Raw genomic sequence first — 14,381 nt, forward strand, 5'->3', positions numbered from 1 at the left:
CCCGCGCCATATTATCATGGTCCTAAAAGACAAAATACTAATGTTTTATTTTTTTCCGGTAATTGTAGAACTCATATGGACTGTACTCAAGAACCAGGGGACATTTGTAAAAATAAAATGATTTTCAAATAATCGTTCAATTTTTCATTCATAAACTTTGAACTTTTCATTAGATTTGTTAAGAATAAGATATTATTTGAAAACAATAATTGGCAAAAAAATTATTACAATTTTTGAAAAATGCATGGAAATTGGAAAATGGCATAAAATGAGAGAAACCCGAAAACAAGAAAAGTTGCAGAGCTTGAGAATTAGGCACATTGAAGTTGGGGAGCGGTAACTACGTTATTGGTGGTAGTCAATCTGGAAGAGAAGGTTTTCTTTGTTTTGAATAGTTTCTAACTGATAAAAAAATTTAGAATTTAACCCGAAAACATTATTTTCATAAAATTGCAAATATGATCTCATTAAAAATGAAACAAAGTTTGCAATACCATTAAAGTAGTTTTTCAAAAAAAACTCTTAGATATTAAAGATACCAAAAATAATAATACTTGAAATGTTGTGAATATGAAATGTTTAAATAGGTATCTTTCGTTATTATTTAAAAGTGTAGTAGAGTCATTTCCAAAAGTTGATTCAAATGATAAAAAATGGGCCGTAATGACCGAATATAACTGGAAAAATTAAAATATTATGATAAATGTTCAATGATTTTTGTTTTCAATTTTTCGAAAATGAATAATGCAATACCGGAATTCAACCTTCAAATAAAAATTATTTTTATTGTACACAATTAGGAAAAATGTCATAATTTTTTAACAACTATATCAGGACATTGTGGTTTAGTTTATGTCATATGAAACAAAAAAAAACATTTTTTGACTCTACTCCAACTTCAGTTTTTTTAATATCTAGAAGTTGCTGAGTTTTTGCGTGAACTTTGATTTTTGGTGGAAAAATCCACGCAAAAATTCAAAAATCTGGTCGTATGCGGTTTTGTCGGCAGGCGTTATATAAAACCGTATACAAAATTTAAAAGTACCTCTTCGCCATAAGTGTAGACAAAATAATCTGAAAATTGGTCCCAAAACGTACTTTCTTGCGGCACTTGTCGTTTTTCTTGTTTCTTTAGTTTTTGACGTTCGATTGAAATTGAACCCATTGAAGAGATAATTCCTTTCCTCATTTTCAGTTACAATCGCTTTACAAGGAGACTCTTCCGGTGCGATGCTTGTAAAACTTTCATCAAAGTGAGAGACATCCTCTAGATTTGCGAGAGTAGGTTTGAATGGTGGCTCAAAATCATGAGCCATCAGCTTATCCCAATCGATTTCTTCAAAGAACTCGTGTTCTTTGATATCAGGAATTGTAATTCGAAGCGTCGGGTCTCGCTTGATAATTCTTTTGATAAGGTCTTTCCCACTCGCCGAAAGTTTTGGGGGGAGTCTCACTTTTCCTTTCAAAATGCTTTTATCCTTATCCGCAGGTGTTTCTCCAGTAAACGGTGGTCCTCCCATGAACATATCATACATGAGGATGCCGAGTGCCCAGACATCAACAGCATGATCATGCCCGACTTTTCGAATCATTTCCGGTGCCATATATTCATGTGTTCCACAAAATGTCAACGTCTTCTCGCCTTTCTTAAGTTTATACTTGCATAGTCCGAAATCTGTGAGCACCACGTGTCCGGCTAGATTCAGCATCACATTGTCTGGCTTCAGATCTCGATAGACGATATCATGGCCGTGAAGGTGCTCAATAGCGAGAATTATCTCACTGAGATAAAATCTTGCATACTCTTCGGGCCAATCAGATTTTCTTTCCAGAAGAGTGTATAGTTCTCCTCCGTGCAAGAACTCAAGCACAAGGTACAACTTTTCATTTGTTTGAAATGCATAGTGCAGGTCGCACAAGAACGGCGAATTTATTGTTTCCAAGATTTTTCTTTCGTCTCTGGCATGCCTCAAGTCTTTCTCAGTTCCAGTTACTTTTCTTTTTGTGATTACTTTCATTGCGTAAATTGTTCCTTTGTCCTCGCCAGTTTGTTTTCGCACTTGGAATACCTAAAATGGAATTTTTAAAAATATAATTTTGACTAGCCAAAACGACTAGTGCAAAAATTATTATTTGCTCTATTAGTCTTGCATGCAAGACTAATTCTCAATTGGTCAGTAGGGGTACAAGACAGGGCTGAGCGGCAACCGAGATTTTCGGCACGCGGCAATTGCCGAAGTTGTCAAACGCTGAAAACTCCGGCTACCGACAACCAGGTTTCAAAGCCCATTTTTTGTGGAAACATTTTTTGAGCGTTTTGGAAAAAAGCGTGGTCGTTTTTTGTTTACCGTGAAACGTTAGCTTTTTCAGGCTCTCTGAATGTTTTTTCAAAGCTACAAACTGTTTGACATTGATATCGGCAATTGCTGAAATTGCTGAACACAAAAACTTCGGCAACCGGCAACCTGGTTGCTAATTTTCGAAAGCTCCATAACTTTGGAAAAGTTACTATTTTTGTTAAAAACTTAGCTTGGTGCAGTTTAAAGCATGAAAATACACTCTTTCCAATATCATCAGATATTTAAGTTTAATTTAATTTAATTACTTTTAAGTTTAATTCAACCGAAAAATTACAAATCTGTAAAGTTTTCTGGACTAAATGACTAATAGGGGTGGAAGCCTAATAGAGGCTGCAAGAATAATAGAAGAAATACGGTAAACTCGTTCATAAGGTGCCAAAATGACCAATAGAAATTCTTGAGTTAAAAAATCTAAAGCAGCGATGCACGTTCGAGCCCTTACAATTTTGAAGTTTGACGATTCCAAACATAAAAAGAACATAAAACTTTAAGTATAAATGTTTCTTTTGATTAATATTTACAAAAAATGGTAAAAACTTAGTTTTCCCCGCTTTTTGACTCAAAACAAAAAAATCCTTCCTAAATTTTTAAAAAAGTTGTTTCATGATATTTTGTGATTATTGCACCATAGCAGGTATTTTCAAATGTTCAATTTTTAATCAAGAACTTGGTTTTCATAAACTGGATAATAATACATCTTCTGAGTTAAATGAGGTGCTTGCTCACAATGCGATAAAGTATCTTACCTTCCCGTAACCTCCTTCTCCGACGAGCTTCAACCTTTCAAAGTCCTTTGGTGCTACGTCATCCGGGTAAAATAATTTTTCAAATTTTTGCATTGAAACTTGCTTCATCATTTTTTCTAATTGATCACAATTGTCTACCACATTTGCATGGGTTCTGTAATTAGCGAAACGTTTTTGCATAGACTCTTTTAGAATTTAAAAAAATATATAAATGTCGCGTCTGCAATAAATTCTATTGGCTTTAATTTACAATCTAATTCAAAATTTTAGAAACTTGGTTATGGAAAGTTGTAGCAACAAATTTTTGCATAAAAACTTACAGTTTACTGTTTTCGGTTACTTTGCCGCTCATTATTCAAAGAGAAATCAACAGAAATAGTACTTTAAAAATCAAATCTAAGAAGAATGTATATGGCAATCGAGTATTGTGCAATGTCTGTAAGATCTGACATAAGATGCACACAAGAAATAGTGTACGGTTAAGAGAGGGCAGACATCAGAAGTGCATACCATTGGCAGGTGTTCTTGTCGTCGTTGTTGTCGTCGTTGGCAGAGAGCCAAGAATTAGATGGCTGCATGGTAGATAAAAAAAGAGACAGTCCAGTAATTACTGACATGTTCCGCGTCTTGAAAACAAATGATTTACACTTTCAAATCGATAGTAAATATACAAATAATTTTATCATTCACACTTTTTTCATGGAAACGTAACGTTTCCTTCTTAAATTGTAGACATTTTGAAAGACGCTACCCAAAAATGAACCTGCAAGACGTCGATTGCTTCATATCCGCTTATTATTGTGATGGAATACATTAAAGGTGGAGTAGCGAAATCTGATAAATATTTTTAAATCACTCCAAATTTTCTTCTGATTCCGAATATCGATGTGAAAAAATTCAAAAAAATTTCCAAAAAAACCGATAAAATACGACAAAATGTATGAAAATAGTTGAAAAACTGAAAGAAGTAAAAATATATGGAGAAAATTAAATGAGGCTACCGCGCTTCAGGAAGAATTTATTTGGGGGCGCATTTAAAAATGCGCCCGGGGACGCAAATGAAATTTGCGATTTCAAGCTCAAATAAGGCAAATGTAGGCCTCACTCCATTCTCTCTTTTCTGTATTATTCCACATTATTCAATATAATTTTTATTTTTCCTTATATTTCCCCATTTTTACGTTCAAATAAACGTATTAAATAATAATAATAATAATAAAAAAATAAAATCAAGGAATTTTTTGAATTTTTTCACATAGATATTCGGAATCAGGGGAAAATTTGGAGTAATTTAAAAATATTTCCCAAATATATTTTGCTACTCCATCCTTAACCACAATAAACAAATGAACAAACTTGTGAACAATATGTTATCGGTAATATTTTTTTTGCTAAAGATTCTGGTTTAAGAGTTATAACTCTTCAAAAAACATGTAATATTACTGAAAACACTATTTGGGTCCGACTGTCCAAAATGGGAATTAAAAAAAAGAGTCAAATGTGTTGTTTATTTACGTGAGCATCATACCTACATAGTTTCCTAAGTTTTTATTCTAAAATTTTGTCCAAAATCGCTTCTCCAATCTGTGCTTCTCTCAATGCAGCCTTTGTCTCATTTCCGTATCTGTTTGCATCAACGTATCAATATTTAATGGTGAAGAAAACTAGATGAAGAAGAAAAACGGACGAGTGAACTTAAAGAGAAAAAAAGCAGCGGAAAATAGATAGGTTTAGAGAAAGAGGAAATTGTGAAAATGGCTATCATTATCACAGCTCATGTGCGATTTTTGTTGGTTATATTTTTATTTTCTTGTGTCCTTTTATTTATACTATTTGAATTTACTTTTATAATAGCAAAAACATTAAGTTATGTTTTCAAACAATTTTTGGAATTATTATCAGAAATCGTATTATATTTTTTAAAGTTTGATTCATTTTTTTTGACTGCTCAAATTTTTATAGAAATTTGCCGCATTCTTTACTGTCTTTCAATTTCTATGATAACTTTTAAGATGATTTTTTGAGGAATTTTTGTAATGTGCTTTTACATTTAAAACCAAACTAGAAACATTATCTGTATTCTCGCTCGGAAAGCCAGTTTTCAGTTTTTCCAAAACACTATCATTTTTTATTATATAAAAATCAACACACATTTATTATATTAAAATCAACACACATAATCCGAAAATAATTTGTTTCCCAACCTTATCATTATAATACTGTAAAATTTAGTCGATTTTCGTCAAAAGTTTTATTTTTGAAATACTCTGCAAAAATTCGAAACACTTGAATTTTCCAAAAGTTTCAAAAAATGTAGCAGTGGACAATTTTTAAGAACTGGGGAAAAAAACTATAGAAACATTGAAATTCTCATAGATTCCAGATTAAAAATCCACACATTTCAAAAAATCCCGAAGCTTCGAATATCAAAAATTCAAAACAAAGTATATATATATATATATATATATATATATTGGACGATGTTGGTAGGAAACGTACAAAAAATGTGAGCAATTTAGAAGTTATCATTAGTTTCAAGTTGTTCAACATTTGAAATTCGAGCCTTGCAAACTTTTTTAAATTTGAGATTTTTGACAATTGCCGTCTGCCATTATTGTTTTAATTTGTTTTGTGTTGATTCCTAATAGTTTATTAAAACATTTTCTAAATATAATTATGACTCACATGAAAGCCTGGCTATTCCCTTGTTAATTCACATACTACTCTGCATTCTCTTGACTTTCACTTTTTGTGTTTACAGGTAAAAAGCGTATGTACTTGTTTTGTTTGAAATGACAAAGTGATACCATAAAAAATTTAATTTGAAAAAAATTCAAATTTCAGTTTTACAAAAAGTTTTAAATTCCGCCATTTTGTGATTTTCTTAATTTTTATCATTTTATTTATATTACCTGTTTTTTTGAATTTCTGAATAAACAAAACATCGTAGTGTACTCATGAACTCTAGCAGCTATTAAAATTTATTTTGGCTAGAAACTAAGCTGAATTTTTCGAGAAACTAGAATTTTAGATTTTCTACGAGTTGTGTTTGGCAAATTTAAGCCACTTGGTGTGTTGTTATATCATTGAATTGTATTTTATTCAACAAAAAAAATCAAATAAGTTTTTTTCAGATATGCCTGATCAGGCGAGCTTCCGAACCCCCAAACGAAAAACGTCTCACAATTATGAACTGGAAATCAGGAAAATCGTAGAATCTGTGGCCGTGCCGAGCTCGTCAGTGAGTTCGTCTCCTACTGGGACAGAAATAACAAGTTATAAGCAGTTATTTGATGATTTTAATGAGCATTTCAGAGTTGAGGTAAGAATTTGAGAATAAATTTCGCAATTTTCATCTACTTAATCATTACTAGATGGAGAGTAAACAAGTTTTTCTTGGTGGCCAGCAAATTTCAATGCGGACCAATTGCGATCATACCATGTTTTTCATAATCAACACGGAATCAAAAGTGGTTTTGACATTTGGGCGTCACTACGTCAGCCTTCCCTTTGCTGAAATAGTTAAATTCACTGTAAGCTAACTTTGTTTTCTGGTTGATTATCTGAGAAAAATGCCATATTCAGATATACAGATCAACACGATTCGGATTTCGACACGCCATGCTTCTTCATTTGACTAGTCGTGGTAGTGAAATTGTCATTGAGGTTTCAATCTTTCAAAAAATGTTTTCAGTTTTTCCAAAATGAATATTCCAGAAGTTCCAATCTTTGAAATATCGTCTTTTAAAGTATCATGACGATGGCGTCGGTCCAGATTATATTGATCTGCAAAAAAAGTGAGTTTTAAAAAAAGACGAGATCAGATCCTAACAAGGGGCTTTTGTGCCAAAAATTAGTGTGCCATATCAAAAACCGCTGTGAATTCACAGCAAACCCTCTTGAGCCCCTAGTTTTTTCTATGCCGTAATCTCTAAGCCATAAGTATTTAATCATATGTTAAGTCTAACTTTAATACTGAACCTAAGCTCAATCCTTAATTAAATATTTCAGAACGCTGATTGTGTCCTTAGCGGAAAGAAACGTCTTTGCAAGTACCCCTGTGGCAGTGCTTCGAAGCTTATCGGAAAATGGTAAAGCTTTTCAAGTGAACGAAGGAAATTGGATCCGTATTTTCCAAATGATCAAAATTAAGCTGAGGCGCAATAATAACTTAGAATTGAATTTAGGTTACGTTTTATTTCTCTTGTAAAATGTCTTAATGTTTCTTTTTTATTAGAGCAATTTGATGAATACGAGATGGAAGAAACAATGAACACTCTTGGACTGAGTTGGTTGAAAACTGACAATATTTTTGAAATGAAAGACAGAAATCATTTGTTGAATATGATTCCGACAATGTTTATGGAGAGCACTTTGCAGTAAGTTGATTGGTACAAAATTCTGTTTTTGCGTAGAATGCGGTGATTGAAGATCACACAGTATGTTTCTAACGTTCAAGGGTGTCGATTTTTCGACTTTTTGAAAATTGAAAAATCGAAAAATTTCGGTTTTTCGTTTTTTCGAGTTTCCGATTTTCGATTTTCCGATTTTTCGAAAAAATTTTCGGTTTTTCAAAAATTAGCTTGATATTTTGGCCATTATTCTTCATTTTAGAAGAAATTTTATTGTTTTTCTTATCAATATAAACAAAATTAGATAAAAATCATATTTTATGGTTAATTTTCTGAAAATTTTTTTTCGATTTTTCGTTTTTCCAGAGATTCGAAAAATCGAAAAATGCCACCCTTGGTCGGGATCAGAGATCATCATTGGCACATGCCGAACAAGTCGGCACTTTTTGCCGATTTTTTTCGGTTTTTCAAAAATTAGCTTGATATTTTGGCCATTATTCTTCATTTTAGAAGAAGTTTTATTGTTTTTCTTAACAATATAAACAAAGTTAGATAAAAAATCACATTTTCTGGTTAATTTTCTGAACATTTTTTTTTTCGGCACTTCGGCACATTTGCAATGATACTGAATGACTTCTCAAACAAATAACATTCGATTTAGTATTGAAGCTAGTGTACTATACAATTAAAAGTAAACTATACAATTAAATGGCAAATTCCGTACATATTAATCAATTTTTGAAGTTTCTTTGGATTTTTAAAATTTAAAAATAAATTTTGGTGAATATGCCGAAAAGTGTCGAATGTGCCGAAATGTGCTGAAAAAAAGGTCGGCATATGCCGCACATCTCTGGTCGAGATCGTGATAGGCCTTCCCCTAGGGCACTAATCTCGCCCGCGCGCACCACACCGCGCCCTACGCTCTCACCGCCTTCGCACAATCGCCCTTTCCTGTTGCACACAGCTATAGTGGCGCGAGGTCCCGCGCAGCGTCGGCCGCAGTATACAGAATGCGATCGTGCGGGCAGACGCCGTGCGCCTTTTTCGAGCCGATCATTCGTCGAACGCTAAGTTCGTGACTTCGACCCCAAATAGTTTGCCGGTCGGTTCATCACGACATCACACTCCAATTTCACAGTAAAGATCTTAGAACTTCTAATTTCTATAAAGCTACTGAAAGCTATTTTATGAAATGTAAATTTTGAAAGATTCACGTTTATTATGTGCATAGTCATACAAAACAGAAGTTCAGTGCTATCAATATGAAAAAAAAATTTCAGTGGAGTCTGCGAACTAACGCGTCCCGATCACTTGATGCGTCCTTTAGCAAGAAAGCGAATGGTAAAATTTGCTTGATTCATAAAAAGTGTTCGTAATACTTTTTCCAGTTGATTTTCACCGACGATCTAGAGATGCGGTCAAGCAATCCAAAACAGACCTACGCAGTGAAGAATTCAAGTGAACATCCCCGAAATAAAAATGAAGAAGGACCCTCGCAAGATTTCAGCAAAACGCCCAACTTGGAAGAGTCGTTCAGAGGCTCAATTGGATACAGTCTCCTAGCATCTCTAATAAGTGATGACTCCGCTTCCACTCATTTGTCACCAAATTAACCAGAAAGTGTTTGGCCCCAAGGCTATGCAACATCTTTCAGCAAAAACTTTTTTTTTTAAGTTGTTCGTTTAAAAAGACATTCTTTAAAATGCAATTTCTATAGATATCGAAACAGACTGTGTAAAAATTATATTGTGATTGTTACCTCAGACACGGGAATTATCCTCTAATGGCCCCATTTTGTTCCCTTTCACTTCTCCTAATTCTTCAACTTCCATCTTGTCGTAGTGGTTTCTCTTTTCATATTCCCCATAATGAGTTGTTACGGAGTAAATGCTAACTGTATGAAAACTTTGGTAATAAACTTTTGACATGCATAACTTATAATATTTTACATATGTTAGAACAGTATTTTAGAAGATTAAATTTATTGAAATAGGATATCAAATATATTTTCCAACATAGTAACATTTTAACCAAAACTGAAACATAAAAGTGAAAGTGATTCAACACATAAATTCAACAAAAATTTTTGAGCGTGCAATAATAGCTAAAAATTAGGTTTTTTTTTCGAAATATTAAACCGTCTTAACAAATTTTTAATTAATTAAAAAAACAATTGATTCATTTAAGCACAGTCTATATTGGGGATGGGCGGCAATTGCCGTTCGGCAAACTGCTTTTCGACCAATCCTGCAAATGGAAAAACTGCCGGTTTGCCGATTTGCCGGAAATTTGTACTTTCTGCAATTTTCCGATTAGTCGTTCGCCGGGTATCAGATTTGCCGGAAATGTTCAGAAGGAATATTTTATAACACGGATCCATTACTCAAAACTTTGCTTTTTAAAAATTTTCTCGTTTTCTTCAGATATTTTCATAGAATTTGCTGTTTCAAAATACATGCAGAAAGATTCATAGGTACAATTTTGTCAATTAAAATTTTAAATTCTGAAATTTTCAAAAAAAAAAGCGCAAACTCATAATTTGCTGAGAGTTTTCGGCAATTGCCGTTTTTTCGGCAAATTCGGCAAATCGGTAATTTGCCGGTTCACCGATTTGCCGGATATTTCAACTCCGGCAATTTACCAATTAGCCGATTTTCCGAAACCTTCAGTTCCGGCAATTTGCCGATTTGCCGATTTGCCGGAAAAATTGTTTGCTGCCCACCTACATATACGTTCAAAATTGTTCGAACCGTTAGTCGTCCTTTAAGAGACTGTTTCCCCGTTTTCGTTTTTGTCAAAATATCTTCATCTTCGATATGCGATAAAAGGTATGCCCAGAGTCCCAATGTTTACTTTAGACTTGGTGCCTTTTTTGACTCAACGACGCCTTTTTTTTTTCGCCGACCGTTTCATTTTGTGAGTTATGATATTTGAATAATTTCCTGACAATAAATGGATAATCAGGGAAACATTTCTAATTTGGACACGCTAAACGTCTCAGGTCGATGTGAGTTGATTTGTTTGAAGCATGGAGTAATGTATATATTTATAACTTTGGGTGACCTATTGTATTTTGAAAAAAAAAACTATTTTTAGTCTACCTGCTTAGCTGGGCTTTGCCTCCATTAGCTCATCAATGATTATATGATTAATCAATTTTAGAAAATCAAAGATGTTTTTTCTTGGTTATTTGCGGTAGAAGCGAAAATGAATAAGTTATGACAAGTTTTAAAAGACATATTATTCCCAAATTTCAGTGATTTGGTACCAGTACCAAGAGGAATATTTTCATTTCTTTGAACACCACAGCTGCGAAACTGCCGATTTTGGAGGTAAGTATGTATCTCCAGAGGATTTTTTATCTGCCAATTTTGGTAGAAAGTCTGAGAATGTTTATCTTCAGAAATGAAAACCTCAGTTGGCAATTTCATTCGTGAAAAGTTTGAGTCAATGTCAGCGTACCCAAGTTTCTTCGATCCTCAAGCCAGGACATTTTTCATGTATGCCTTGGAAAACTACTCTACAAACTTGGAACTTCTTATGGACATTTATCTTCTGGACAGTATGTGGAACTGGGGTTCACATATTGAAGCAGGACGTGTGGAATGGTATCTTATGTACAAGTATGCACTTTATTGATATACTATTAATGCTGACCTGCAGCAATCATTTGTTTTAAGTTCAAACTATGTCACCTGTTTGTTTCACCTGTTTACAAACTTTGAATAATAAGAAAACAATATAAATGAGTACTTGCAATTCGAAAAAAAAACTCCAAAAGTTCAACGAAAATATATGTCTTACTAAGCGCGAAATTTTGGAAATTTGATTTTCGGTTGCTGAAATTACCGCACCTCAGAAAATTGAGACCACACAGGTCGCAAAACAAAAATGTCTGTGGTTTAGACGGAGGCTTGCGTGGTCTGCACGCAACGTGGGTTAGCATTCCGAGCTGATAACTGCTCTTGATATTTATTCGTTTTTTATGCTCTTAGAACCTAATTGTAAGAGATATATTGAACTACTCATTTATTAAACAATTTCAAAGTTTTCAAAAAAAGTACAAAAATAATTGAATTCAAAAAATACTCTTTTTGAACAAGTGTCCGGTTGTAGTTTTCGCAAGTCTCTGCAAAAAGTTTACAATTTTTAAGGCTTTTCTAGAAAAATCAAAAAAAAACTGGTGTTTTTATCGGTCGGGATTAAAACTTTTTAAGTTTTCTTGAGGAAATTAAGCAGTTTTGTAAAAGTAGAACAAAAAATATGCATAATATGCATATCATTTTTATTTTAAAATGTTTTTTTTCAAAATTTGTTAATTTTTTCTGAAGATGGTGCACGGCCAAATCAAAGGGATCAAATCCCTCCTCGCGCGAAATAAATGGGCAATAAGTACAATATGGAATTTTTCTAACAGAAACGCAGACATTGACGGTGAAACGTTGTGAGGTATGAAACGATGGAATTCCATAAAAAACGACACGTTGCCACTGGATACGCACGCTTATTTAAAAACTCTTTTCTTTTTGTGATGTTCAAAATTCAAACAAAAAAGATGGGGATAGAATACTGCCATATGACACTTGATATAGAAAATTTCGATGGAATTTTGTAATGATTATATTGCATTGGGGTGAACGATAATGATTTTCGTACTCTCTAATTTTTTTTTTCTCTTTTTATTTATTCTCATTTTTTTCCCAATAATGTTTTTGTGTTTGCATACATAGTATTGTAGTAAATGAGAGATACAAAACTTTCAAACTTGGCATTTAGTGCCTAAAAGCAGGTATTTGCCTGATGAAATCACTATTACCTGTCTGTATACTGTTCCATTTTCTCGTCTTCGTCAGCCAAGATTAAACTCAATTTTTAGTATAACTGAACTTACTAAGAAATTCAAAGATCACCCTTACATCGCAGCTGTTCGTTTTACCACTTTCAAAAGTTGAAGAAGTCGTGATTCAAAACCCACTGAAGCATTAAATGCTGTGCGGAACAAATAAAAAACCGGGAACTTCTTGAAGTCTCGAACATCAAATTCGCTTGGATTGAAGAAAGAAGGGTTTCGACCGGTTTCAGTGGAGAACGAAAAGAAAGTGTTGAAAAACGTTTTGAAAAAATGAAAAATAAATTATATGTATTGTATTCTTCTGACATTGCTCCAAGTGATTATTTAATTTTCTCCTATCTGACTCAAACCGTTCAAGGAAGAACCCTCAAAATAAGAAAAAATCTCAAAGTGGAATTGAATCTATACTTTTAATCCCGGTCTGCTGGGTTCTACAGTCAGGGGATCCACAAGTTACCCCGACGTTGGTAGAACTTTGTCGATCATGATGGAGCATATTACTGACTTCTTGTTTGAGAACCCGCCAAGATTCCAGTCATAATTACCATAACTGAGACATAACTGAGACATAACTGAGACATGACTGGGACATAACTGAGACATAACTGAGACATAACTGAGACATAACTGAGACATAACTGAGACATAACTGGCCCAAGCAGTTACCGATTGAGCCAGGGAGGATGAGGAAATCCTAGGTCCTCGGTGACTGCGACAAAAATGTTTGTTTGTTTTATCTGGACCTTTTTTTTTCCTTTTTTTGGGATGAAAAAATTCGCAAAAAATTTTCTCGTGGTGGAGAGTTGAACGCTCGGTTGAAATCTCGCCGACTCTGTTCAAATGTGCGTTCACACTACCGTCCACAGCCTACCCATTTTGGGGAATGTATTGGACTTTGTTTCTATAAATAATCCGGATCTTTATAATTTTATTACTATTATCTCCCCGTCAGGGTTGTACGGATATTTTTTTTAATAACTTTATTGAATCAATATATCAATAATTCTGAAAAAAAATATTTCATGTCATTTTCAAAATTTTCACAATTTCCATTTTTTAAATGATTTTTATTTGTTTTGATTTTCAAAATGTCATGACACCTGGAATTATTCATCCGTTTTCCCCAAAACCTTGTTTTGCTTTATTTCCAGAGCTTTCTCCCGAACTTTATTTCAAAATTTTCAATTTTTTATGATTCACCGCCTTTACTCTCAGCTCTCTCACTCAATCTTCTTGAATTCTCATGACTTCTCCAGAGAAAAATGAAGCTGACGGAACCGCCTTCTTTCCTTCTTTTTAAGCCATTTGCCAGCCATTGGTTGGTGAAGTTCAGTCACCTAATTTACGCGGAAATGCTTTTCAGGATTTTGCTGGTAAGTCACTCTATTTTTTATCTATATGACCTTGTAGTTTTTCACTTTAATAATTAATGAAAAATGCGCCTGGCCGCCTTCAATGCAGTAAGTTGCCTGATCAAATTCAATTGAATATCTAATTATTAAACCAAATTATTTTTTTCCAGATTGTGACCATTATCGTCACCAACTCAAATGCCTGGGTAACCGTCCCATCAGAGACCAAAGTATCCATCTACGACTTCTGTAGCTTCAAGGTACCATGCGCGCCGGGACATTTGTGCCACGAAGGTTTTTGCATTCAGCAGCAGTCCTTTTCATCTTTTCCACGATCAATGTATTTTCGTTCTCTTTTCCGCCGGCGCTGAGTGCATCTTTTTCAAATAAATAATTTTACAACCTTCATTTTTTACACTGGGACGAGCATAACAAACAAATTTGGATATCCATACGTCTTGGTTGTACGGACAGGGAAAATTATCAAAACTCATGCTTGTGGTGCTGAAAAGCCATGTATTATAATAAATCTTTTCAAAAATGTTATATTCAAAAAAGTAATTTTTTGCTAGTGCCAAAATTTAGCAATCGATCCTCAAAAGGCGTTTTTCGGCAGAGAAGAACGGGGATGTGAGCTTTTTTGCTGATTCTTTTTGCTTTTAGCATTTGAAATATTCATCTATGTTCCATTTATAAAGCTTTAAATGAACATTGTAGGG

General features: G+C 33.7%; 3 protein-coding genes across 3 annotated transcripts; 2 read left to right on the forward strand and 1 right to left on the reverse strand.

Moving 5' to 3' along the window:
- Positions 1 to 35: 35 nt before the first annotated feature.
- On the reverse strand, positions 36 to 3,568 carry R04A9.7 (Non-specific serine/threonine protein kinase). The gene is made up of 4 exons (NM_001029658.8): positions 3,427 to 3,568; positions 3,107 to 3,260; positions 1,099 to 2,069; positions 36 to 363 (listed from the first exon to the last, which is right to left on the reverse strand). The coding sequence occupies exons 1-4, from the start codon at positions 3,456 to 3,458 to the stop codon at positions 312 to 314; spliced, it is 1,209 nt and encodes a 402-aa protein (NP_001024829.2). The 5' UTR covers positions 3,459 to 3,568; the 3' UTR covers positions 36 to 311.
- Positions 3,569 to 6,234: 2,666 nt separating this feature from the next.
- Positions 6,235 to 9,385, forward strand: R04A9.6 (F-box domain-containing protein). The gene is made up of 8 exons (NM_075695.7): positions 6,235 to 6,428; positions 6,481 to 6,639; positions 6,692 to 6,772; positions 6,824 to 6,903; positions 7,118 to 7,293; positions 7,344 to 7,485; positions 8,739 to 8,799; positions 8,847 to 9,385. The coding sequence occupies exons 1-8, from the start codon at positions 6,243 to 6,245 to the stop codon at positions 9,069 to 9,071; spliced, it is 1,110 nt and encodes a 369-aa protein (NP_508096.3). The 5' UTR covers positions 6,235 to 6,242; the 3' UTR covers positions 9,072 to 9,385.
- Positions 9,386 to 13,572: 4,187 nt separating this feature from the next.
- R04A9.1 (Late nodulin) lies at positions 13,573 to 14,033 on the forward strand (the record flags this gene model as incomplete). The annotated part of the gene is made up of 2 exons (NM_075696.1): positions 13,573 to 13,683; positions 13,833 to 14,033. The coding sequence occupies 2 exons, from the start codon at positions 13,573 to 13,575 to the stop codon at positions 14,031 to 14,033; spliced, it is 312 nt and encodes a 103-aa protein (NP_508097.1).
- Between the last annotated feature and the right edge of the window lie 348 nt (positions 14,034 to 14,381).

The sequence above is a fragment of the Caenorhabditis elegans genome, chromosome X (genome assembly GCF_000002985.6).
Source record: "Caenorhabditis elegans chromosome X".
Classification (NCBI taxonomy): Eukaryota; Metazoa; Nematoda; class Chromadorea; order Rhabditida; family Rhabditidae; genus Caenorhabditis; species Caenorhabditis elegans.

Excerpts from the sequence above, each read along its gene's own strand:
- R04A9.7 (NM_001029658.8), bottom strand. The coding sequence starts at position 3,458 with ATGAGCGGCAAAGTAACCGAAAACAGTAAACT. Across the intron at positions 3,261-3,426 it reads GTAACCGAAAACAGTAAACT|AACCCATGCAAATGTGGTAG; the intron begins GTAAGTTTTTAT and ends CGCTAATTACAG. Across the intron at positions 364-1,098 it reads ACGACAAGTGCCGCAAGAAA|ATTGACTACCACCAATAACG; the intron begins GTACGTTTTGGG and ends CTTCTCTTCCAG.
- R04A9.6 (NM_075695.7), top strand. The coding sequence starts at position 6,243 with ATGCCTGATCAGGCGAGCTTCCGAACCCCCAAACGAAAAACGTCTCAC. Across the intron at positions 7,294-7,343 it reads TAACTTAGAATTGAATTTAG|AGCAATTTGATGAATACGAG; the intron begins GTTACGTTTTAT and ends CTTTTTTATTAG. Across the intron at positions 8,800-8,846 it reads CTTTAGCAAGAAAGCGAATG|TTGATTTTCACCGACGATCT; the intron begins GTAAAATTTGCT and ends TACTTTTTCCAG.